This window comes from Paroedura picta, chromosome 14 (assembly GCF_049243985.1).
Source record: "Paroedura picta isolate Pp20150507F chromosome 14, Ppicta_v3.0, whole genome shotgun sequence".
Taxonomy (NCBI): Eukaryota; Metazoa; Chordata; class Lepidosauria; order Squamata; family Gekkonidae; genus Paroedura; species Paroedura picta.
In genome coordinates this window covers 16661709-16685149 of record NC_135382.1, presented here as the reverse complement: position 1 = coordinate 16685149, position 23441 = coordinate 16661709, and the positions used below count along the sequence as shown (strand labels likewise).

Genomic DNA, 23441 nt, shown 5'->3' with positions numbered 1-23441 from the left:
GCTGTGCAAATATTTTACAGGAAAATAAACCTTTGTGCATTTTTTATAATAGCCATATGTTTACAAATTGGATATTGATTACTATTTAAATTGTGATTTTATTATTCTTCATTTTGAATTCATTCAACATTTAACCTTGTATTTTGATATCCCAGCATTTACTGTACTGGTTGAATTGACTGTAAGTAAAGCATTGTTGTTGATGACCACAGGGGTCAGGCAGACTTCTATGGGAGGAGGCGGTCCTTAAGGTATTCTGGCCCCAAGTTATATAGGACTTGAAAGATCAATACCAACACCTTGAATGGGTCTCAGACGCAAACGGAGAGCCAGTGTAGGTGAAAGAAGACTAGAGTGATGGGGTCCCTACAGCCCATGCCTATCATCATTCTGGCCGCAGCATTCTGCATCAGTTGTAGCCTCTAGACACTCTTCAAGGGCAGCCCCATGTGGAACACATTGCAGTAGTCTAATCTATATGTTGCCAGTGCAAGCTCTACCATGGAAATGTCTTTTTGCTCATGAAAGGCTGCAAGTGGCTCACGAGCCAAAGCTGGTGAAAGGTACTTCAGTGTGCTCCAAACAGTCTGAAAATCACTGGTGTATGTAAGATTGGGCACCATGGTCAGTCCAGTTCATAAGTTGTTAGCTTCATGAGCAGTTGTACTAGTCAACTAGAACACACCTGCCTTGGCCTATTGGTGTATCTTGGATAGGGACGCCCAAAGAGAATCTTTATTCTCATTCCGACAGGGATCCAGATTCATTGCCTTGATTCTTAACATAAGGTCTGGGAGCTACTAAGAGCACATAGCTGTTATTGAAACTGCTCTGCTTGGATCTGCATGGTATCCTAACAGGATAATTTGAATGGGTCAGAACCCAGGAGAGCTAGGCTGGGTGCTCCTGTGCAATTCTGATAGTATTTCTGTTTTAAAGTCCTTTAACTGTGTAACTCTACAGTAATCATAACTACTGGGTAATTACGGAACGATTTCCATTCAAAATGTTTTAAAAGAACTTTTATCTGTCTTGGGGATAAAACGACAGCAAGCTGTTTTTAAACACTGAGAAGTTTATGGGCTTGGGGGGGGGGGAATCGTTCTCACAGGGTCTCAGGTCAAATTATATACTTTGGCCAAGAGGTGGCACTCTAGTAGCTTTGAGAACGGTCTTGCAAGAGAAAACGGGCATTCTTTTGCAACAGCAGAAATGTAAAGTCAAGGCGGAATCTGTTCAGACAAGTCTAAAATAGACATATTTCTGAAAACGGTAGCTAAATCATGGGATGGAGATATTGTTTTACAAGAGAGATTAGGAATGATGGACTGGCTTATTTATTTGTCTCTGCTGCAGTACGATCTCTGGACCTAGCCCTTCAGTTTTTCCCAGAACAAAATTCAAGCGGAGAGGAATGATGGAAAGGGGGAGGGCTGATCAGGAAATCTCCCCCAAGCTCAGTAGCTTGACCCAGCTGACCCCTTGGCTGACCCTGGAGAGCAGCTGCCAGTTGGAAGAAATAAGGCTGCCCTTGAATGATCAGTGGGTCTGACTCATAGTAGAAGATGGCGTCTCATGCTCACTGTTGACAGCGTTTCAGTATGCAAAGAGTTGTGGTGCACTGGGATGCTTCAAGAATACAATAGTTTTATTAAGAAGAGAAACAAAGACCCCACCTAGAACCAGCCACCTCTGAATCAGCTGTTTGGTGACATCTTTCTTCTCTCACTCACCTCTGAGGCTGTGGGTAACTCACTCTCCACAGTCTGGGAAGTATCTAGGGAAGGGGAACCACCAAACAGCTGATTTAAAGGTAGGCCCTTTAAATGCCTCCCTCCAGATCCTTCCCAGGCTGTGGAGAGCTCATTCTCTGAAGCCAGGAAAGAACTTGGGGGGGAAGGGGGGAGAGAAACACCAATTCCTTTGCTTTTATGTATATAACTAGTAAATAAGCCCGCTGCCCCCAAAATGCAGCGGGCGCTAGCGGGCCTGGGGAGTTCGGCGGCATGGCTCTCTGGGGCCAGGGGCGGACCGATGGGTGGGTGTGGGACGATCAGTGAGGCGGGGAGAGTGGTGGCCGGGGGCCCATGAGGTGCAGCCTACCTGGATCTCTGGAGCGGGGCCTGCAGCATGGAGGCTGTGAGTGGAGGCGGGCGGCATGGAGGGCAGGAGGCAGGTGCTGGCGGGAGGCTTGATTGTGCGGCGAGGCCAGCGGCGCTGCGGGCGGCGATGTAAAGAGGCGCTCCGGGGTTGCTTCGGGCTGGGAGGTGGCTGGGGCGGGACTGTAGCCGCGGCTCCTGGGAGAAGAGCGCCTGGGCGCTTTTGGCGGTGGTCTTGGAGATCGAGCCGCTGGTCCGCCGCTGGTCTTCGCCGCTGGTCTTGGAGATCGAGCCGAGGCATCCTCCATTGGGCGGTGGTGGCTGGGCGGGCTCGACTCAGGCGCCTCCGGGCTCGACTAAAGTGGCGGGTAGGGAGTCCCCGGCAGCCGCGCTCCACGCGATTGCCGGGGGTTCCCTCGGGCGGCGGCTGGACGCGGTGAGAGGCGCTTTGCGCCTCTCGCCGCGTCCGCCCGCCGCCCGAGGGAACCCCCGGCAATCGCGTGGAGCGCGGCTGCCGGGGACTCCCTACCCGCCGCTTTAGTCGAGCCCGGAGGCGCCTGAGTCGAGAGTCGGCGAGAGGCGCTTCGCTGCAGTCGACTGAGTGGGCGAGAGGCACTTCGACTGCCGGGGGCTCCCTCAGGGGGTGGCCTGACGCGGCGAGAGGCGCTTCGCGCCTCTCACCGCATCAGGCCGGGAGCAACTGCGAGCCGCGCGTAGCGCGGCTCGCAGTTCCTGGGGCTGGGAATCGGAGGGACCAATCGGCAGGCGCGAAGCGCCTGCCGATTGGTCCCTCCGATTGTCTGTCATGAGGACGGGTCCAATCTGGACCCTTCCTCATCCCGGACTCATCCCGCCCCAGGACCCCTTACTGTTTTATTTAGTCCGTGGCGCCCGCGGCGCCACGGGCGGTGTTAAGATTGTTTTTATGTATATAATTTCTTTGCTTTTATGCATATGATGCTTATGTATCTGGCTTTCTCTGGAGCAGTTTTCTAGAGCCCATACATTTTTTTGACAACGGGCTTCATTGATCGTAAATAAATAAAAATCCAAGAGGGGAGGGTGAAAGAAGGAAGGAACAAGCAGGGGAAATGGAGCAGGACAGCTGATGGTCAAACAAGGATCTCCTCCTTGCATGTTTCCTAGCTGCATATGCAGAGTAAGAAATAAATTATCTGGGCTAAACTATTCCATCCTAAAAGTAAGAGTTAATACGAATGCGTAAACAGCTTTCACCATTCCAAGGGCAGCGTTCCAGGGAGATTCCTGCCCTCCCTCCACCCTAATTCCAGCTACTGTCAATATGTCAACTTTACAAGCAGTCCTAGAAAATGGATCCTACGTATAGCATTTTGGGGATTGGAAATCTTGTTTAAAGGGTGTTCACGAAATCGGGGAAAGCCAAAGGCATGTGGTACAAAGCTAGCTATTTTTGTTGCATGCTGAAGATATTAGTTGGCGTTTCAACAGGACAGAGTTCTAAGGTCATCACAGGCCTGGCTGAGTGGGTGCTGACAGCCGGCATGAGCAACCATTGATCTCTCCCATCAGATCCCGAGCCAAGGTGCTCTTAGGGGACTGTTAGGAGAATAATTCTGCAATTCCACAAAGAAGGTTGGGAGCTCTGCTTTTGAAACACGATCCCCACTAAAGATCTCAACAGGACACACATCAAATAATCCTGCCGTCAGCCCTGCATTTCCTTCCAAATCAAATGCCGCTGTTGGGATTCCAATAACGGAAAGAAGAAATTCTACACCGACCCAAGTTCGGCTCAGCAGGCGTTTTGAATTCATCTGCAGCACTCTGCTGTCCTGTTTTGCACTTTCCAAAACTGACAATACAGCCTGCTCCCCGTGACAATGGAGAAGCCGGAGAGGCCGGCTGGAGCGGCAGGCTGGAGACAGATGACAGGACTTTCTCCCCGCAGAGTCTAAGGCAGTTGTAAAAGGGGCTTCCTGTCAATGGTGTCTGCTCCAATCCGATTATTATTTACGGCAAACAAGTTTTGTAGGTTTTGCAGCCTTTCAAAAACCTGCCGTGCCTTTTTGATCAGGGCAGAGGTAGGGCAGCTGTTGAAATGGGAAATTCCCAGAGGAGAGTCACTGGAGCACCTGAGGCCAAGTCCCAACAGCAAAGCCAGAGGTTCTGGGTCCACTGGCCGTTGCTTCTTCCTGTGCTGCCACCCTGGTCAGTGATACAGGAGGGGGGCAGTGGGAAGACCTTGCTGCGAGGGAAACCAAGCCAGTCTCCAACCACTCCAACCCTTAGCCTTCCTCCCGTTTCTCTCAATCTTGTGACTCATGTGAACTGTGGTAGTCGACCTACAGCCCTTGAAAACAACAACAACAACAATAGTAATAATTAAAAAAAACATTATTTCTATCCCACCCATCCCTGGTAGGTTCAGGGGAGGTAACAACCAACTTCTAAACCAGGGGTAGTCAAACTGCGGCTCTCCAGATGTCCGTGGACTACAATTCCCAGGAGCCCCTGCCAGCAAATGCTGGCAGGGGCTCCTGGGAATTGTAGTCCACGGACATCTGGAGGGCCGCAGTTTGACTACCCCTGTTCTAAACAGTCATACAAAATCAATAAAAATATGAAAATAAAAAGAGAGAAGCCATCCTATAACAGATTTAGGGGGTGTAATAATAAAGCTGCCTGCTTCCTTGTCTATCTGCCTGCCTGCCTATCTATTAAGTCTGCAGGTTCGGTGGGAACAGGCCACAAGTTTCTTCGAAAACAATCAGCTCTTTATTAACCCCAAACACCAACTCAAACGCCAAACAGCAAACACTAGAAACATGGAACGTGTATACAATTCAGACGGCCTGCCAACGAACCTGATTGGCCCTTAACAGAGCCCACAGATTGGTCCAGTCTCAGAGTCCCAACTCAGTCAGCGATTGGCTAGATTACAATCCTACATTTGCATACCGTCTGTAGGAGTTGAATGTCCACATACACAACACTGTCTGTCTGTCTGTCTGGTTCAGGTGGGTAGCCATGTTGGTCGGAAGCCAAAAAGCAAAGTTTGAGTCCAGGGGCAACAAAATTTAATTTGGGGTATAAGCTATCAAATGCATGCACACTTCTTTAGACAGTGAGGTGGGTTGCACACAAAAACATATACCCAGAATACAATTTTGTGGGTCCTAAAGGTGCTCCTGGACTCAAAACTTTCTTCTCTGTTTTTTTGGGAAAGCAATATGGGAGAACAGTCACCGCCTCCACGCCACTCCTCTTGATTTCTTCCTTTTTCTTTTTTGCTTTCCTCCAACTTCTAGGCGTGGTTCGCCAGGTGAAGCCGATTGTCGGACCCTTCTACGCCACCCTGAAGCTAGAAATGAACTACGTCGTGGGAGGGGTGGTCTCCCACCGCAACATTGTCAACGTGCACATCTTTGTGTCAGAATACTGGTTCTGAACACTCTCGGCAGCCTTGAGGCAAGCAGAATCATAGTGAGAGAAGAGTTGTCACCACGGCAAACTTGGAAAACTTGTATACCTTTTGTATGTTTTGAGAGGGTCTTCGAAGGCCAAATGCCTTTCGTTTCAAAGCTCATATCTGGTTCATTGTTTAAATAAAGGACAAATACCAAACTTTTAAAAGTAGGACTGGGATTGGAGCCTTGTCTTGCAAACTTGGATTGTTTGGATGGCGTCCATCAATTGAGTGCCGGGTTGTCGGACCTCGTACTCTAGCAGTCTTCCAGAGGGCCTTGAGACAGGAGGCTGCATGCAAAGTTTTGCCGGCCCAGAGTCCTGCCTGTCTTCATTTGTAATGTTTCTATCTTTCAGAGCACCTTGCTTGTCTAGGAAGTGAACTTTCCTGTTATAGAAATCAGAAAGTCACTTAACTCTCCTGTCAATTTGGGATCATATGGCATATGTTAAACTTTTGCTCCTCAGCTACTTTATAATCTGTGTATTCTCCTAGGATAAGAGGGTTGCTTGTTTTATGGCATTTCAAGTGGCCTCCCTTAAGCATTTTTATATATTAAAGATTTAATTAAAAGGATATTTGGAAAGCCACAATTAAAGTGACTACAGAATGTGAAATGACTCGCATCCAACCTTGGAGGCTAAATAAGGTTGCCAGCTGTGGGTTGGGAAATACCTGGAGACTTTGGGGTGGAGCTGGCAGTGGGCAGGATTTGGGGCAGGAAGGGACCTCAATGGAGTATAATGCTGTGTTTACCCTACAGAGCAGCCATTTTCTCCAGGGGGACTGATCTCTTTAGTCAGGAGATGAACTATAATTCCAGGGCATCTCCTGGTCCCACCTGGAGGCTGGCATCCCTAACCACAGGGTATAATGCTATGGAGTCCCCCCTCCAAAGCAGCCATTTTCTCCAAGGGAATTGTTCTCTTTAGTCTGGAGATGAGCTATAATTCCAGGGGATCCACCTGGGGACTTGCAAATGAAGCCATTCAGTGCTTTTTCTATTAGGAGATGTTGGTAATTCAGTGGCCTGTTTCCAGCGAGCTGGCTCTAGGTCTTGTTCTACATTTCCCGGGAGACTTTGGGCTTTCCCAAACACCAGCCTCTCTTGCCACACGGCAAACCTTTTTTGAAACAGAGAAGGCTGTCAAAAGCAGTGGGCAGTTGTGCTGTTCACAGGGTAGGGTGGGGGATACAAAATGCTCCACTGGGCTTTCCGGAGCTCTTGCACCACTCTTATCCGTACCTCCAGGCAGTGTGCAGTTGGATGAATAACAGACCCACCCCTCGGAGGAAGCATCACTAAAAATCACTCCAGGCTCCAAACACCATCCCTGAATGGCTGTAAACCGTAAACACGATCCCCAAGTGAACTTGGCTCAAGTGAAAAGGCCTTGAATATTTCCAAGGGGGCTGAGCCAACTGTCGGTTTTTGTTGAAATTCGTCTTGCACAGCAGCCCACGGGCCAGTCCTGCTATGGAGAAAAGTAAGAAAAAAAACTATCCCAAGGCTACTAACACTATTAACAAAATAAATACAGGATGAAGAAAAGTAAAAAAATCTCTTCTTATTATGTTGGTTTATTGTAGCATCCAACCAGAAGGGATTCCAGATATCTCCCGTTTTCAAAGGCAGTTTTCCTCAGTGGTTGTTCCTCTATTCGTTCTCAAAATGTTAAGTTGTTCCTCTCACTTGTGAGAAAATTGGTACTTCAATACCTCTATTCAGTCTCAAAAAGGGAGCAGTTGGATTACTAGCATCCCTACAGTACAGAGCCAAAGGCCGGGGTATACTCTTAACATTTTGAGATTGAATAGAGGTATTGAAGTACCAATTTTCTCACGCGTGAGAGGAACAACTTAACATTTTAGCAGCCTTGGGACAGGTTTTTTTTTTCTTTTTTTGTGTGTAGACACTTCAAACCATCCCTTTTGTCTGTATTTTTATGGAGAAGAGTAACACATAATAAAACTGACTGCATCAGATCAATGGCCAGTGAAGAGGCAGGTGTCCCCCAGAGTCATGAGAGGCCCAGCTTTCCCAAATGGAATGCCTTGCAGTTTGTCTTGTATGAAAGTCAGATGCATCCGTTTTATTTAATTTATTTTTAGCCTATATTTACTTCATTTATCCCCTGCCGTTCTCCTCAGAGGAGAGCCCAAGTGGCTTACATATTATCCTCTCCTTCATTTTATCTTTACAACTGCCCTGGGAAGTGGGTTATTCCTGAGAGCAGGTGACTGGTTCAAGGACACCCAGCAAATTTCCATGGCAGGATGAGGATTCAACAGAGTCTTCCAGGTTCTAGTTTGACACTCTAATTGCTGTATCACGCTGGCTTTCTTTACAAGGCCGACGTTCAATTTTGCTTTTTGTGCCTGCACTCGGTCATGAACTGACTGCACAAACTGACTGCATGATTGGTTCATCAAAGGCAGACACCAAAGGCACACTGAGATGTCTGTGTAGCAAGTCGCAGCTCAAAATCTCAAATGCAGTCCCCGCCCTGTTAACTATCTGTCTTTTATCCACGGAAGAATTCAGCATGTGATGGGCGAGGGGCAGAGATGCAGCTACAAGATAATTAACTAATCATATGAGAAAATAATGTAATCCTGCAAACAGATGCAACTATATTCATTTGTACTCACGTGAACAGTTCAGTGAACCATTGGCCTTTTGATCAAAATCAGTGAGCTGGACATGAAGCAAACCAATATGACTAATGGAAACTGTACTAGAAACAATATATTTTTTAATTATATTTTTACCTCAGAATTGTCAAATATACCAATTTTTACAAGCATGACTTCGTTGTATCAAATAAGTGAAGTATTTTCTTTACAAGCATAGAAGGAAGCAGAGTGGGTTGATTTCACAAGCAGGAGACAGAGAAACAATGACTGAGATAATGTTGTTCATGGTAGGTGCTGTTTAATTTCCTTCTAACCTTCCTCTCTTGACAAACAGGCTTTGTAGGCTGGGAAACACTTCAAAACCTGCATGACTTGTGAAACAGAGAGTGACACGAGTCATGTGGCTAATATGAAAGGTGGCACAATCATTTGGCCACTAACTTTCTAAAGAAGTGTCTCCAGCCTGTAGCTCTTAAGTTGGACACAGAAGAGAAACAAAGAAATGGGCTTGTAGCTCTGCCTGAAGGAGTCACTTTTCAGAGAAACATTTGCTGGGTGTAGATAATGGTACTTTCAATCATTTGCATTGTATGTGAAGATGCTGCAGTAGAGTATAAAGCGAGTGAGTTGGACCCAGCCTAGTTCTTCAGTCTGTCTCGACTCATTCTCCATCTTACAACAGCCTTTAGTCCATATGGCTTTGGCCCATGCGAGTCCCATGGTCCCCAGGATAGCTTTTTGGATGGGCAGAGGGGATCCCACCATTCACTTTTCACTATTGAAATAGCTGGTTGGATCCAATCCTGTATCTGTTTTAGACCAGTTTATGTATCATGGCTCCCGCTCGTCCCTCCCCCCAATACCTGGAACATAATGTAACGGTCCTGAAAGTAATGAGAATTGTATGCTTGAGATCATGATCACGCAGAACTACGATTACTCTTGCTCGATGAGAAGAGTCTATAGGCTTTTCTGTATTCTCATCCCCCCTTCCTTTTAAATTCCTGTTTCTTCAGGGGGTTTTGTTTGTTTTCTGCTCCTCATATGTTTGGCTCTCTCTAGTGGCCAATCCCATATTACACTGGTTTATTTCTAGCACATCTGACTGCAGATTTAAAGTGTAGGTTTTTATGCTGGAATAAACTGTTGTAATGTCGCATCGACCACTATGGGGAACAAAAAGCATGCAGAACAGAAAAAGAAACCTGAAGAAACAGGAATTTTAAAGTGAGGGAAATGAGGATGCAGAAAAGTCCCAAGCCTACAATGTCATGTTTTGTCATTTAGCAATCAATCTGAATAACCTAAGCTTTACGATGTTATTTCTGTGCTTTGTTTTGTATCAGATTGTGCTAGGGGTTCTCTACTGTATAATTAAAAGTTTGAAATGGGAAACCCACACTTTTAAGAAACAGAAACATACAATACACTGTAAAGGACTATATTCCACCCAATGGAGTGGAATGGAGCATCACGCTGGATGACATGGTTACAGGCAGTCTGTGCATGTATTCTTTGAGTGTTGTTCCATTTTGATAGTCCAAGCCGGCGCACTCATTGTAAATCGCTGGTTTTCAAATCAAAGCTCTGTTGTGATTAATGAATCCACAACCAACAGTCCAGTACAACCACACACACCCATGGCCATCACAATCCAGCCACGGAGATTCGTTATGGAAGTCACATTTCGCTACAGACTTGAACTGGGTCAGGGCCATAGAAGGTAAACTATGCAATTCTTTTAAAATTAGTAATGGTAAATATCCAGCTCCGAGGGCCTTCATGAGCATCTAATGATGCCTAACATTTGGAGACACCAGACATACCCTTTTACTGTGAAAGCCATCTCTAGCAAATTCAGTGGGGCTCAGGTGGGCATTGCTAGACCACCATGCCACTCACATCGATGACACACAGAGAGGAAGTGTGTGTGAATTTCTAATGATGGGTTGGGGCCCTTGCCAGTTAGTCTTTCAGTGGATCAAAGTATGATCCGATAATGTAACAGAACTCTCTTGAGTAAATGTGTTATTTACAGCTCTTCACAATAATGTATCGTGTTTACTAGAAAATGAAACAATTCTTTTGTCATTTCATTTTGACTTTCTACCTGCTCTGATTCTCTACCTATCATTCTCTTGCTGCTGTTGTGATAATGATAAAATTATTGTTCCATTAGTCTGCCAGTTCTGAACAGCTGTATGATGAGAAGTGACAATTGAGAGAAATTTAATTATAGCCAATGTGATATTTTTTGCTTGTCTCTCGGAACCCATCTCACCCTACGAGGGGATTGGCACAGAGAGCAGACCAGCAAGATGATTTTGTAAACTTCAGTTAAAAGGTGACTCTAATTTTTTAAAAAAACCACTAATGCCTAATGGGGAATAGAATCTAAAATATATGCAATTAAAATATAAAATATAAAATACTGATAAAATAGTTAATGTAGCTCTAAAACAAAAACTAAAGCTAATAAGAGCCTCTTGTGGTGCAGAGTGGTAAGGCAGCCGTCTGAAAGCTCTGCCCATGAGGCTGGGAGTTCGATCCCAGCAGCCGGCTCAAGGTTGACTCAGCCTTCCATCCTTCCGAGGTCGGTAAAATGAGTACCCAGCTTGCTGTGGGGTAAACGGTAATGACTGGGGAAGGCACTGGCAAACCACCCCGTATTGAGTCTGCCATGAAAACGCTGGAGGGCGTCACCCCAAGGGTCAGACATGACCTGGTGCTTGCACAGGGGATACCTTTACCTTTAAAGCTAATACTCAATAGCTACAGCTCAGAGATACTGATAACAAAGTGCCTAGGGTAAAGTGAAAGACCTAGATAGAGAAAATGACTAGAATAGACCTGAGAATATTAACATGTCTGCACAATAGAACCTCAAACCCAGAACACAGTTGCCCCTACAAGGGCAATTTTATATGACAAATAAAATAACAACAACAAACCAAATGCATAAAACAGCGTAGCTCAAACCACAGCTCCTGCCACGGCCTAAATTAAATTAAATTAAGTAGAATACTAATGAAGAATAAGGACGAAACAGAAGGAGAAGAGGAAGGAGAGAAAAGAGGCGAGAGAAAACTTCCTCCCTCCCAACAACCAATGGCTGGATAAGAGTCTAAACTCGGCCGTTTTCCAAATGGGAGAGCAAATAATTCCGGCTGACCAAGTTCAGCTACTTCAGAAGAAAAACAACCACTCTCTGAGCTGGCAAAAAACTGTACCACACAACAGAGCGAGAAAAGAACGATCCTAATCTAAAACTAAGCTGCGGTTAAAACAAACAAATTAACTCGGGGCGGAGCTCAGCATCTGCATTCTCACTGGAACCACTCAGTTTCATCCAAGAGGGATAATCTACTCATTTCTGGATTCTGAATGGATATAGCCTCTGCTTTCCCACTGCCACAAGGGCATAACCTTTCTGGATATGGCTGCTTTGGAAGATGCTGCATGGCATTATATCCTTTTGAGGTCCCTACCCTCCTTAATTTCCATTCTCTCAGGCTCCCCCTTCAAATCCACAGGTATTCATAGAACCATAGAATCATAGAGTTGAAGGGACCTCATGGGTCATCTAGTCCAACCCCCTGCATTATGCAGGACACTCACAACCGTATCGCTCATCCACTGTAACCTGCCGCCCCCTTAAGCCTTCACAGAATCAGCCTCTCCATCAGATAGCTATCCAGCCTCTGTTTAAAAATCTCCAAAGATGGAGAACCCACCACCTCCCGAGGAAGCCTGTTCCACTGAGAAACAGCTCTAACTGTCAGGAACTTCTTCTGGATGTTTAGATGGAATTTCTTTTGAATTAATCCCTTTGGTTCTGGTCCATCCCTCCGGGGCAAGAGAGAACAACTCTGCTCCACCCTCTATATGGCAGCCTTTTAAATACTTTTAAATACTTGAACCCCGGAGTCAGCTACACTAGCTATGTCTCAGTATGGATTTGTGGAACACGCATGCATGTAAAGGGGGAGCCAGGCAGGCTTAATTTTCATTCAGTCAAATGAGGTTTCAACATACAGTTACATGCTTAGACATGCGGATTTAACTTTTCACACACACACACACAAAAACTCAGCTGAGATTGTGGCCTAAAATTCCAGTTAAACCTCAATGGCAGGTTATCAAAATGCCCAATAATCTGAACAGTTTGCAATCGATCAGCCAATGGAATGGGGAAGTCATTTGTATTGACCGTTTATGCACAGGAGGTTTAATGCCGGGCTGCAGGCTGGAGTTTTAGTCGTGGCAGGTTGCCCCACCTCTTCCTGCACCCACATGGGGGAGCATTTGGCCCGGTGTGCGTCATCCGCCCCCAATTTGTGTTCTTGTATGGGAGCTGGGGCACTGAAGTTCCCAGTGCATAAATGGTCATTGAGGGGCCAATTTTGCGATCGCTCCCCCTCAGGCTCATAGTCCGGAATGATAAAGTAAACATGACCAATTTATCTTTTCAACACCAACCGACTGTCAGCGCTGTTTTATATTTCCTGGGGCCTTGAGGTGTTCACCATGTCGGCCAGTGATTAGTCATAATCTAGTATCTTCCACAATTGCAACACTTTGTCAGAAACCAACCGGGAGGCATGTTCTTGTCTCCCACAGAGAAGCCATAAGTGAAAACAGAAGCAATCTTGGAAGGAATGGGGAAAAACAAGGACAGGTGGTACAGAATGATCTGAGTCTAACTTTATGGCAACTGATAAAAGATGTGTCAGGTTCTTCAGGTAACATCTGCTTGCAGACCTTCTGCAGATTTCAAAATTCCCTGGCTCGGTTTGAATCAGGAATGTGCTATGGGTTTATATACTCACTCCTTCCCTTGGCCATTGGGGTTCCTTACTCCGTTTCAGGGCTAAAATAAGCATCTTTGGGTTCAGCAAATTGGCCTGATAGCCATGAGGTTGAAGTGTACTGACCTTCAAAAACACACCTCTGACAGGGCCATCCCCTTCAGGTCTGGGCCCCATCTAGGGATGCTACCTGGGGATCTTCTGGTTTTCAGCTGTTCCCCAGACGACAGAGATCAGTTCACCTGGAGAAAATGGCTGCTTTGGAGGGTGGACTCTATAGCATTATACACCACCGAGGTCCCTCCCTGCCCCAAATCCTGCCCACTCCAGGTTCCACCCTCAAAGTCTCCAACCCGGAGCTGGGAACCCTTTCTGAATCCTTTTCGCAGAAGGACCCGCAGAAAGGGAAACATGACCACCCCAAGCACATCCTCCCAGCCCCTTCCACTTGGCAGAGGAAAGCCACATAGAAAGAATGACATTTGAGTCTTGTAGCACCTTTAGCACCAACAAAGTCTAATTCTGGGTACAAGATTTCATGTGCTTCTTCAGAGATGTTGAAACAGAAGTCACCAACTTCTACAAATCGGTAGAGGGTGGGGAGGGTGTTGCCAGGAAAGGCTAATTAGAGTCAAGGTGTGTAAGTCACAAAGCAATCAATATAGCTAAGATTGTACTAAAGTCATTGGTCAGACCTGTGAATAAGGCCTTAATCTTTCCTGGCAACACCCTCCCTACCCTCTACCTATATGGTGACTTCCGTTTTGATGCATCTGATGAAAGGTTATATCCAGGATTAAACTTTATTGGTCTTTAACTGTAAAGGGCTGCAGACTCCCAATCAAAATAATTAAGAATAAAGAAGGAACAGTTGGTGATCTAAACTGTGCTTCCTGCCTTCAGGTGGTCCAACAGGTGGAGCTGTAGGAACACTCTTCAGGTGTTTCACAGCCTTCCCCTCCTCCCATCAGCCAAGACAGTCAGGCCTGACTGCAAGGGTGAAACCTGTACCTCTGACTCAGGTGATGGCTTCAACAATTGTTTGGTTGGTGCTTTGCTTTCTGCCTGAGCAATATATTTGTGTGGTTTATCTATTATTGTTATTGTTATTACATTTCTTCTCCCAGAATACAGAGCCAGTGACGCGTGATGGTTAAAGACTAATATGGAGAACCAGTTTTTATTCTCCACTCCTTCCCATGCATCCAGTGTGATGACCTTGGAGCAGTCACAGTTTTCTTTTCTCTCACCTCTGAATTGATTAGTTCTGGTTGCATCACCATTTTGAGCCTTTGCATACATCTGGGTGTTTTCTACTCTGTCTCAAAATAGGTAGAAATAGAGAAGTTCGTATTTTTGCTTCTGTACCAAATCTAAGTTTTGGAAACTGTATGAAACCTGCTCCATGAGATATGAGATGGGTCTGAAAATGCATGAAAGCCAAACAGTCCATGCTCCCCTTCCCTTTCTTGAGACTGAAAACTGAGTCTCCTTCCAGAAAGATGAAGGCAGCAAGCAGGCTACCAGGAATGGAAATACCAGAGCTCTTCCAATGCCCCTATTGTCAGAGAATGATTCACCTCAACTTCCCTATCAAAGAACTGCTATTTGTATGTGATGTTCAAAAGAGGTTGTGTGTTAGACATTACCTAGGGTGCCTACTCATAGAATCATAGAGTTGGAAGGGGCCATACAGGCCATCTAGTCCAACCCCCTGATCAATGCAGGATCAGCCCAAAGCGTACTCAGTTGATATTGTTGGAAGATGCAAGATCTGTAGTGTGCATCACTCAAGAGGATATGAAGAATAGCCAATAGGAGGTATTAGGGGAGATATAGATTTAACATATTTAGATCGGGAACTTCCTGGCCCTTCTCTTGTGTCTTGTTTTGCTCAATCAGAGACTTCCTGTTCCTTTGAACACACTTCCTCTCTGCTCGCCTCCACAACAGACTGAAAGAACATAACAGAACAGTTAGACAGGACTCTCACTCCTCTTTCTATTTTATTCTTTTAAGCAGCCTGATGCTTTTCTCTCATTGCATATTTAAACTCTGGCCACAGATATCCGGTTGAGAAACTGAGGCAGAACCTATCTACTCCTTCCCTTGGGCATACTGGTGCTGGTCAGAAGCTTCCGCACAAGGACCCTTGTGGCCAGTGGGATGCTCCTGCTTTGGGTGGAGGTCTCGCCTTACATTGTATTCATTGCAAGCATGTTGCATGGGTCTCCCAAGCCAAAGGGGAAACCTCCTTTGCTCTCATGGTAGTGGTAGAAAGTGCCAGTCACAATACAACCCACCTTATGGCGACATCCTAGGCTTTGCAAGACAAGAGACTTTCAGAGGTGGCTTCTCATCCCCTGCCTCTTGGTGGTCTCCCGTCTAAGTGCAAACCAGAGCTGACCCTGCTTAGCTTCCGAGACCTTCATGTGGAATATCAGCCTGCAGCCGATCCGGTGAGGAGGAGAACCTAAGGTTTGGCTGTGAAATAGCAGAGCTAATCTGTGCACACACCTCTTCACCAACAAAATAAAAAAAAAATATTCTGCACATGTCCAGGGGAAGAGAGTCTTTCACAAAGGCAGGTCGAAGCATGATGAAAATACTCCAGGGTTGAGTGAAACGGGAGTTTCATTTTTCTCCTCCTACTCAAGGCCTCCCTCTGGCTCAGGTTTTCTGCCCACTGCTCTCCCTTGCCACTACTCATATGAAAGAGGAAAGGAAATTAATGAGGAGGAGGGGAAAAAGCCAGGTAGGAACTTGGTCCAGAAGGGCTTAACCAGCTCACGGCAAGAGCTCTGGATCCTCCTCTTGTCTAAGACTGGCTCAGTTCCCTTTGCATCTTCACCAAAAACGGATCTAGAGCTTTTACTCCTTTTTCTATAATTAAACCTGAGAATCCAGGGCATGGCATATTTCTAAGGGGGCATTGCCCTTACATGCCCCTTGTTGAATTGGGCCTTATTAATGCTGACAAAGCAGAAGTGGTTGGTACCTTCCTGCCTTCCAGATCATTCCCTTCCTTGCTTTCTTTTCCTCCTTTGCTGTGTGGATGAATCAAAGCCTTATTTCCTTCAATGGACGGGAGACGAGTGAACCATAAGACCCAGGAGGGAGCAGGGAATCTCTCCTCTGGGCATCAATAGTAAAGGCAGGTCATCTGATTTGCAACCTGGCAACTGAATGTGATCTGGCTGTTTTCTGACTAAGGAAGAGCTTCTTAAACTGTATGTTAGCCTGTCCAAGCACAGGGAAGTCAAAATATCAGGCACATCTTTTAAGAACAGAGGCCAGAAAAAGGGAACACTAGAGCTTGCCAACAATGTATCTGAATTTTTTTAAAACCCAACTACATCCAGTGTAGAGCTAGGATGGCAAATTATGGAAGTTCCTTGGTTTCCAATTTTTGGTGGAGAGGGAGAAAATTTTTTTAAAATAACCCATTAAAGAGAAGCTAATTCATTATTTCTTCCTTTCCAAACAAAGGGGCTGGGGGGAAGAAAAGCATTCTCATGAGAAACTGTATGCTTTTCTTTAAGAGGGTACACTTTAGATCAAGGATAGACTAAAGTCTGTATGATGTCGGGGGTTACTAAGGTAACAATGCATTTTTATGAATACCAAAGCAAACAGATGAATAAACTTCCAGTCAATCATTAATTCATATTGCTACTTTTTGAGTTTTGCTAGAATGATTTAGGGACCACACTTCCTCTTCATCCAATATTACAAATGGTGCTATTTGATTTAAAAGCAAACACTTAACATTGACTTTAATACCCCCCCTCCAATACCTTTGCCTTTCTTCCCACATTACACCACTTTTAGAAAGTAAATTTACTGATCACAATTTTTTAAAAAATCAGAAATTGTCCATGATTCAATACAACAAAGGATTCAATACAACTGTCATTTACTGTATTGAATCAGGAACAATTTTTGATTTAAAAAAATGCTAAAGTCTTTTCTTAAACCATTAGTGGACCAAGAGCAAGATCTAAATAAACCATTAAACTATATTATCCCAAAAGAGCAAACATGCATCCATTGCCTTGCAGTTTAGCCACATCACAGGAGGTTTTATCTACGTTTCCAGTGATCATTCCGTCCTGCTGTTGAATAGTATAATTTGGAACTTGGAGTGCTCATCTTTGTTGGTGTCTGCTGAAGAGCAGGATCTAAGATGGCATTCCCAAAGGTGTATTGGATTATGATGGTTCAAATTCTCACTGAACCATCTAAGTATTAAAATAATCCTAAACCATGCTTTGCAATGCAATAGAGAAAAGAACAGTGTAGGGAAAGGTCAGTGAATGAACGGCCTTTTACTCAGTGTCTTCAGAACAGAGCAAACTACTTCCTGTCCAGAAGTGACTGTGAGATGTGCTCAACTACAGAGTGGTGGGATTGGGAGATCGGCCCAACTACAGGGTGTTGATGAGGCAGGTGTTTTTCCAGTGCTTGTTGAGAATGGCTGGCCTAGAGGCTACCTGATTGCTCCAGCTTTCTAGGGCAGGCCTGCTAGCTTCTCTCTTGTAGGGGAGGCCTAGTCTCCAGCTCCTGCCTTGACTCTCCTCTGCTTGTTTCTTGCCTACCTGAGTTCCTTGAACCTGATGGGCAGCTTGCCAGAACAGGATGGTCCTCTACTGCAGGAAATAAGAGGTTGGACAACATTGGCCAGTGGTCTGATCCAGCTATGTACATCTAATGGCTCTTTATGTGTGTTAAATGAACATCTAACTGGGTTGGAGTGAGGAGGAGTAAGGGATGCCAGCCTCCAGGTGGCACCTTGTGATCCCCCAGAATTACAGCTCATCTCCAGACTCCAGCTGAGAAAACAGATGTTTTTGGGGGGGTGGTCTTGGTAGCCAAATATCTCACTGAGATCCTTGTCCTCCCCAAGTTCCACCCCAAGGAGTCTATGTCCCATGAGGCAAGACAGATGCCTTTTCATTCTTTATTGTGTGTGTCCTATTGTGTAGGCATGTATGGTGCCACAGTTTAACTTGTCTTTTATGTGGATGCATAAGTAACATGGTTTGAAATCACTGGGACAGGCAGCTTAGTGTGCTCCTAGTGTGCTCCTATGTGCAAGCCTTTGTCGGAACAGATTGACAAGTGACTAGAACCCCTCAGTGATCAAAAGTAAGAAGATGCATTCCATGAAAAATCTGGCAAAAAATTGGCCAGACAAGAAACTGGAAAGTGCCCATTCGTCTCTATCGAGATAGTGCCCAAACCTACCCGATATCTTTGCTATTCCATGGTAGGACATTCACCATTCCTTGGACAGATTTTTCCGTGAGTAATGAACCTTCAACTTGCATGAATGGGCTAGTTTTCCATCAAGAGAGTCAATTTTAGCTGACAAATTAGACAATTGCCGAAGGCCATGGCTTTGCGTCTTTGTGAGCGGTATTTAAACACATGATTTATAATGGAGTCCTCTTTTCTGGCCTGTCTTCCCCTCCCCCCAGGAATGAAACACTTACTGTGTCTTAGATCGTCTACTTTACCTGGTAATTCCTGTGCCTGGATTTTAAAAACAAGCAGTAATATGCAGCAAGGCAGCCTGCTCACAACTAGAAAAAGAATCCTGCAAAATGGAAAGTTCCACGATTCCACGGAAAAGTGCCACTGCTGGTTATTGTCCATGAATGTGGAATAGTTTTTCACTTCCTCTGTGCTAGATCTGAGGCCAATGGTGATTTGAAAGGCAGCACAGTTTTGGCCTATGAAGTTTGGCGAGCTAATTTTTTTCAGATACTAGGGGGGAATCTGCATGATGGAAAAGTTGGTGAAAACTCGCTAAAAACGTTGTTGTTTTTCAGATCTGGTATGTTGAATTCCTTTGTGTTTCAAGGAAGGGCAAAATCCATCTTAATTGTTAAAACTGTACCTCTTCCCTATCTACAGATTTTATTCATGCTAATATTCTTAAGCCTGCCCAAGGTGGGTAACAAAAAAAAAAGGAGAAAGAATTCAAAACAAAATAATTAAATCAATCAGCTAAACACAGCAAACAGAGAACATGGCCACTATAACCATAGACTATTATAAGTTCTTCTGCCCAGTTTCTTGAGTCATCAGTTGAGCATGTTGCTCCTCTGCATATTTTGCCTTACCCTCCCAAGAATTCTGAATTGGCCCCAAACACTGGCCTAAAAAATTACATTTTACAGCCGCCTCTAGAAGGTTATCAAGTTGAGATTATTCCTACCTCTCCTGAGGTGTTTCAGATTTTGGAAAGGGGGGGGGGGGCGTACTGCTGAAAAGAACTTTGTCTGGGAAGTAAAGGATATTCATTCATTCATTCATTCATTCATTCATTCATTCATTCATTCATTCATTCATTCATTCATTCATTCATTCATTCATTCATCGCCCTCCCCAAAGGCTCAAGGCAATTCACATAATGAGTAGCTGTACAAACAGAGGCAAAGGTGGTCCTGAAAGTCCATGCTGGGTTGGGAAATACCTGAAGACCTTGGGGGTGGAGCCGGGAGTGGGCAAGAATTGGGGGGCAGGGAGGGACCTCAGTGGAGGATAATTGTTGGAATTGCAGTCAGCAAGTAATTTGGTGAAGTCAGATTTGAAGGGCTGTTGTTAAACTGTTTAAGTGGCTGAGTTGTATGCTCACTGGAGCAACAAGTGGTCATTGATGAGGTTGCAGGGAATTCAGAGCCATGTGTTCTGGGGGTTCCTTTGTTTAAGGTGGGCTCCCACCCATTTCCAGCTTCTTCAGGAAGAGCAGATCAGTGTGTGTGCTCTGCTAACAAGGAGAAGCAGCACCCTCCATTTAGGCTCTTTGCCTATGTGTGGGCATGTTGTCCTGCCTGGAGATGTTGGGGGTAGAGTCTGGGCAGCGTGGGGTTTAAGCAGTGACCTCATCAGGATACAATGTCACAGAGTTCACCCTCCAAAGGAGGGGTTGGCAAACGAGGGCCCCGGGTGGATGTGTACACAGCTATGCACCTTAACCATATTCAGAACAATCGCACCACTTCTGGGGGTTCTTGAAGCCTGAAGAATGTTCCAGGGGTTTCTGAATGGTAAAAACATTGAGAAAGACTGTTCTAATATTATCATTATGAATTTTTTTTACTGCCCTTCTGGCAAGGTGGTTCAGGTGGTGTACAATATTATAATTAGTAACAGTAAGCTATGTTTAAAAATATAACATTTAAAAACCATTAAAACAGCACTTATGACTAGCAGCACCGTCAGTATGGTTTATTATTTCTAAATCATCCTGTACTCTAGGGCTGATTCTGCACTAACTTTGTTTTTTCCGTTGTGCATCCTGCTGAATTCTGATCGATTTGAACTCGGGTCCTCCTCTATCCTCCCCCCCCCCCCATTGAAATAGAAAGTGTTTTGCACTTGACTGGGGAAGCTCAGAGCGGAGAGGAAAGCCAAGCGCTGCAGGAGTTTCCTTCTCTTTTTGAATGGGGTGGGGGTGGGGGAGAGAGAATTGGAAACAGCAGAGATGGTGGGAATAAATCCAAGAGGCAAATCTCTGCTGAGAGAAGTTAGGGCTTCTGGAGCGCAGTCACTTTAAGACAACCGGGAACCAGGAAGACTTTGAACTGACGCCCTGGCCAATCAGGAAAGACTTCTTTGCTACGAGGCATGAAGAAGGAAGTTAATTTGCAAAAAGCAGAAATCTGCACACTTACTGATGGCGATTTTTCAACTATCGAGGGTTATATCCACTTCTGGATATCACAGGAGAAAGGTAGGGTCACTCTGGATCAATCATGCATGTCGCAGAGGGAAAATTTAAAGCGCCCAAAATCAAAATGGAAATTTAATTCAGCGTAGACGGGAGGGATTTATTCAAGCTGGGAGTGGATAAAAAGCCCCATGCAGACTACACCTAGGTTTTTTTCCAAATCAAGGGGGCCTTCTGTAGGGGGCCCCATTTCATTAGGAAACAGCGATTTGTGATGAGAATATATATCTAGATTACCTGCAGTGTTTACCAGGTACTACTCTTACTGGGTTATGTTTGATTTTAAAAGAAGAAAACCTTTCTGTCTGAACAGGGTGGCTGTTTTCATTTGTTTTGCTAAGTCCCGTCCCTGTCCACTTCCACAGCACCTCAACAGCCCAACTTACACAAGGCCATTTTTCTTCCCCTGGCTGAAGAAATGCAACATGCTCTATAATGCTGCACAAGCAGCCTCCCCCCCCCCTTACTTCTTCTGATACCTGCAACACTGGTCTAACAGGAACTTTCCCCTGTATAGCCTACAGCACTTTACAGCTCCCCCTTCCTTCAGCATATAGTCTCTTCACAGAAAGAAAAAGGTTGTTTTCAGTGGGACCATCAGTATCTGGATGCGATCCCCTGCAAAGGGGAGCTGGGCTGTTTTTCAAATACATTTCATTGGGCAGAAAAAGTTTCCAAATGGAAATGAAACCCTATCTCCCCGGTGAAGTTCTCTTGCACCAAACGGCCATGCATCCAAATCATTCCCCGCAGAGTCCCATCCTAAGCCAATTTTTTGATCCTTATCTGGACTTCACTGCAACGTGAGCCCTTGAGCTTGTTTTTTGACTTTGGCAGCGCTTGAATGACTTCTTGTGTTAATAAAGTGCAACTGAGTTTCATCGTAGGGAACAAGCAGCAGGGAGCGCTGTGAGGTATGACGGCTGAAGGGAAAGAGGATGGGGGACGAGCAGGCTGAGGCTCATCTCTGAGAATACCCTGGAGTCCTGGGGGTTCATGTTAAAATAGCCAGAAGGTATTTCCAGCTCGAATGCAGGAGAGGCAGCGTCTGTGCAATGAGCAGCATGTAACTTATTAGAAAGAGGCAGGTAGGAAGAATTGCGCCTATGAAGGAGCAGTACAAGGTTGCTGCTGAAGAGGTGAGGCCATGGTGAACAGGTGAGGCCACTCACTCGGGATGCCAGTGGCTCTCCAAGGATTCAGGAGGTCTTATCCATTCCTGCTCCTTCAGATCCTTCTAACCGGTGATGCAACCAAAGATCATTTGTGTATTTGCATTTTTAAAAAAATATCCTGCTTTCCTCCCTAGTCAGGAACTCAAAGCAGTTGGGAACATCTATTTATTTATTTATTTGATTTCTTACCCGCCACTCCCATACGGCTTGTGGTGGGTTACAAAAGTCTGTTTAAAACCCCAATAAAATACCCGTTAAAACCACAGACAGCAATATAACAGTAAAAGCACAAGATGCGGCACCCAATAAGTTCTCAAGCTGTCCCAAGAGATGGTAGAATCATTAAATTCCCAGTTCAAATTTATTTATCCCCTAGAGGGGATAAGGAAGGGTCGATGATTCCCAGTCTGCCGTAACACTGATATTGTTTCATAGAATCATAGAGTTGGAAGGGGCCATACAGGCCATCTAGTCCAACCTCCTGCTCAACGCAGGATTAGCCCTAAGTTTAATTGTTCTCTTCCTCCATTTTTTCACAACCCTGTGAGGTAGGCCAGGTGGAACTGGCCCAAGATCATCCAGCGGGCTTCCATAGAAATGGCAAATTCAGACCACCCCCCCTCCCCTCCCCCTGGATCCTAGCCTGCTGCTTGGTTCTCTGCAAAATAATGGCTCTCCTGTCTGCATGCAAAACAGATGCTCTCCCACTTGGCTGTGACTTATAAGTATCTCCTAGCTTTGTGTTGTGTTTGTGGTTCTGCCAAGGACCCTGCTTGAGGTCTGAGGCAGGATCCAGGAAGGCAATGAAACTGACCAATGTGTGGCTAGGTCCCATCTCCCGGTTCCAGTCAGTTTCAACCGAAACTGATCCATTGTTTGCTACTGTATATAAGGTTGCGATTTTCTGAGGTTTCTCAGTTTGCTTCTTGTAACATCATACTGAGATCACAAAAAAGAGCTGATTGAACTGCCAGTGTTCCTGGCTCCGTTTTATTTTATTTGCTAAAATACTTCATTTACTAGACTAGAAGGAGAAGTTGTTTCTCCACCAGGAGTATCAAAGTGGTTTACAATTGCCTTCTCTTCTTCTCCCCACAACAAGCACCCTGTGAGGTAGGTGGGGCTGAGAGTGCCCTGACGTTACTGCTCTATGAGAACAGCACCATCAGGGCTGTGAAGAGCCCACGGTCACCCATCTGTGAAGGAGCGGGGAATCAAACCCGGCTTGCTAGATTAGAAGCCCCTGCTCTCAACCACCAAGCTGGCTGGAGAACGATATGAAAGTACTACAGATGTGTTACCATCAATGAGCTGGCCTCCCTACTTAAGTGAAGAGTGCCTAGACACAACTGAAAAGAACTGAATATGCACTCAATGGTGGATGAATATCTAAGGTGACCGGATTTTAACATTGGTAAAGCGGGACACCATTGACCGGGGTTCATTAAAAATTTGGTCTAAATGGAGCAACAAAAAGTTTCATATAACACAAAAATAGCATTGTAATATATATATATTTTAAATTTCAACATAAGT

At 45.2% G+C, this 23441-nt stretch overlaps 1 protein-coding gene across 1 annotated transcript in view; it reads left to right on the top strand.

Moving 5' to 3' along the window:
- Positions 1–8357, top strand: part of FBLN1 (fibulin 1) — a 54063-nt gene extending 45706 nt beyond the window's left edge. Inside the window, exon 17 of the mRNA XM_077310914.1 lies at positions 5390–8357. Coding sequence (XP_077167029.1) covers positions 5390–5529 — 140 coding nt within the window. The 3' untranslated portion in view covers positions 5530–8357. The remainder of the gene's footprint in view (positions 1–5389) is intronic.
- The last annotated feature ends 15084 nt before the right edge of the window (positions 8358–23441 follow it).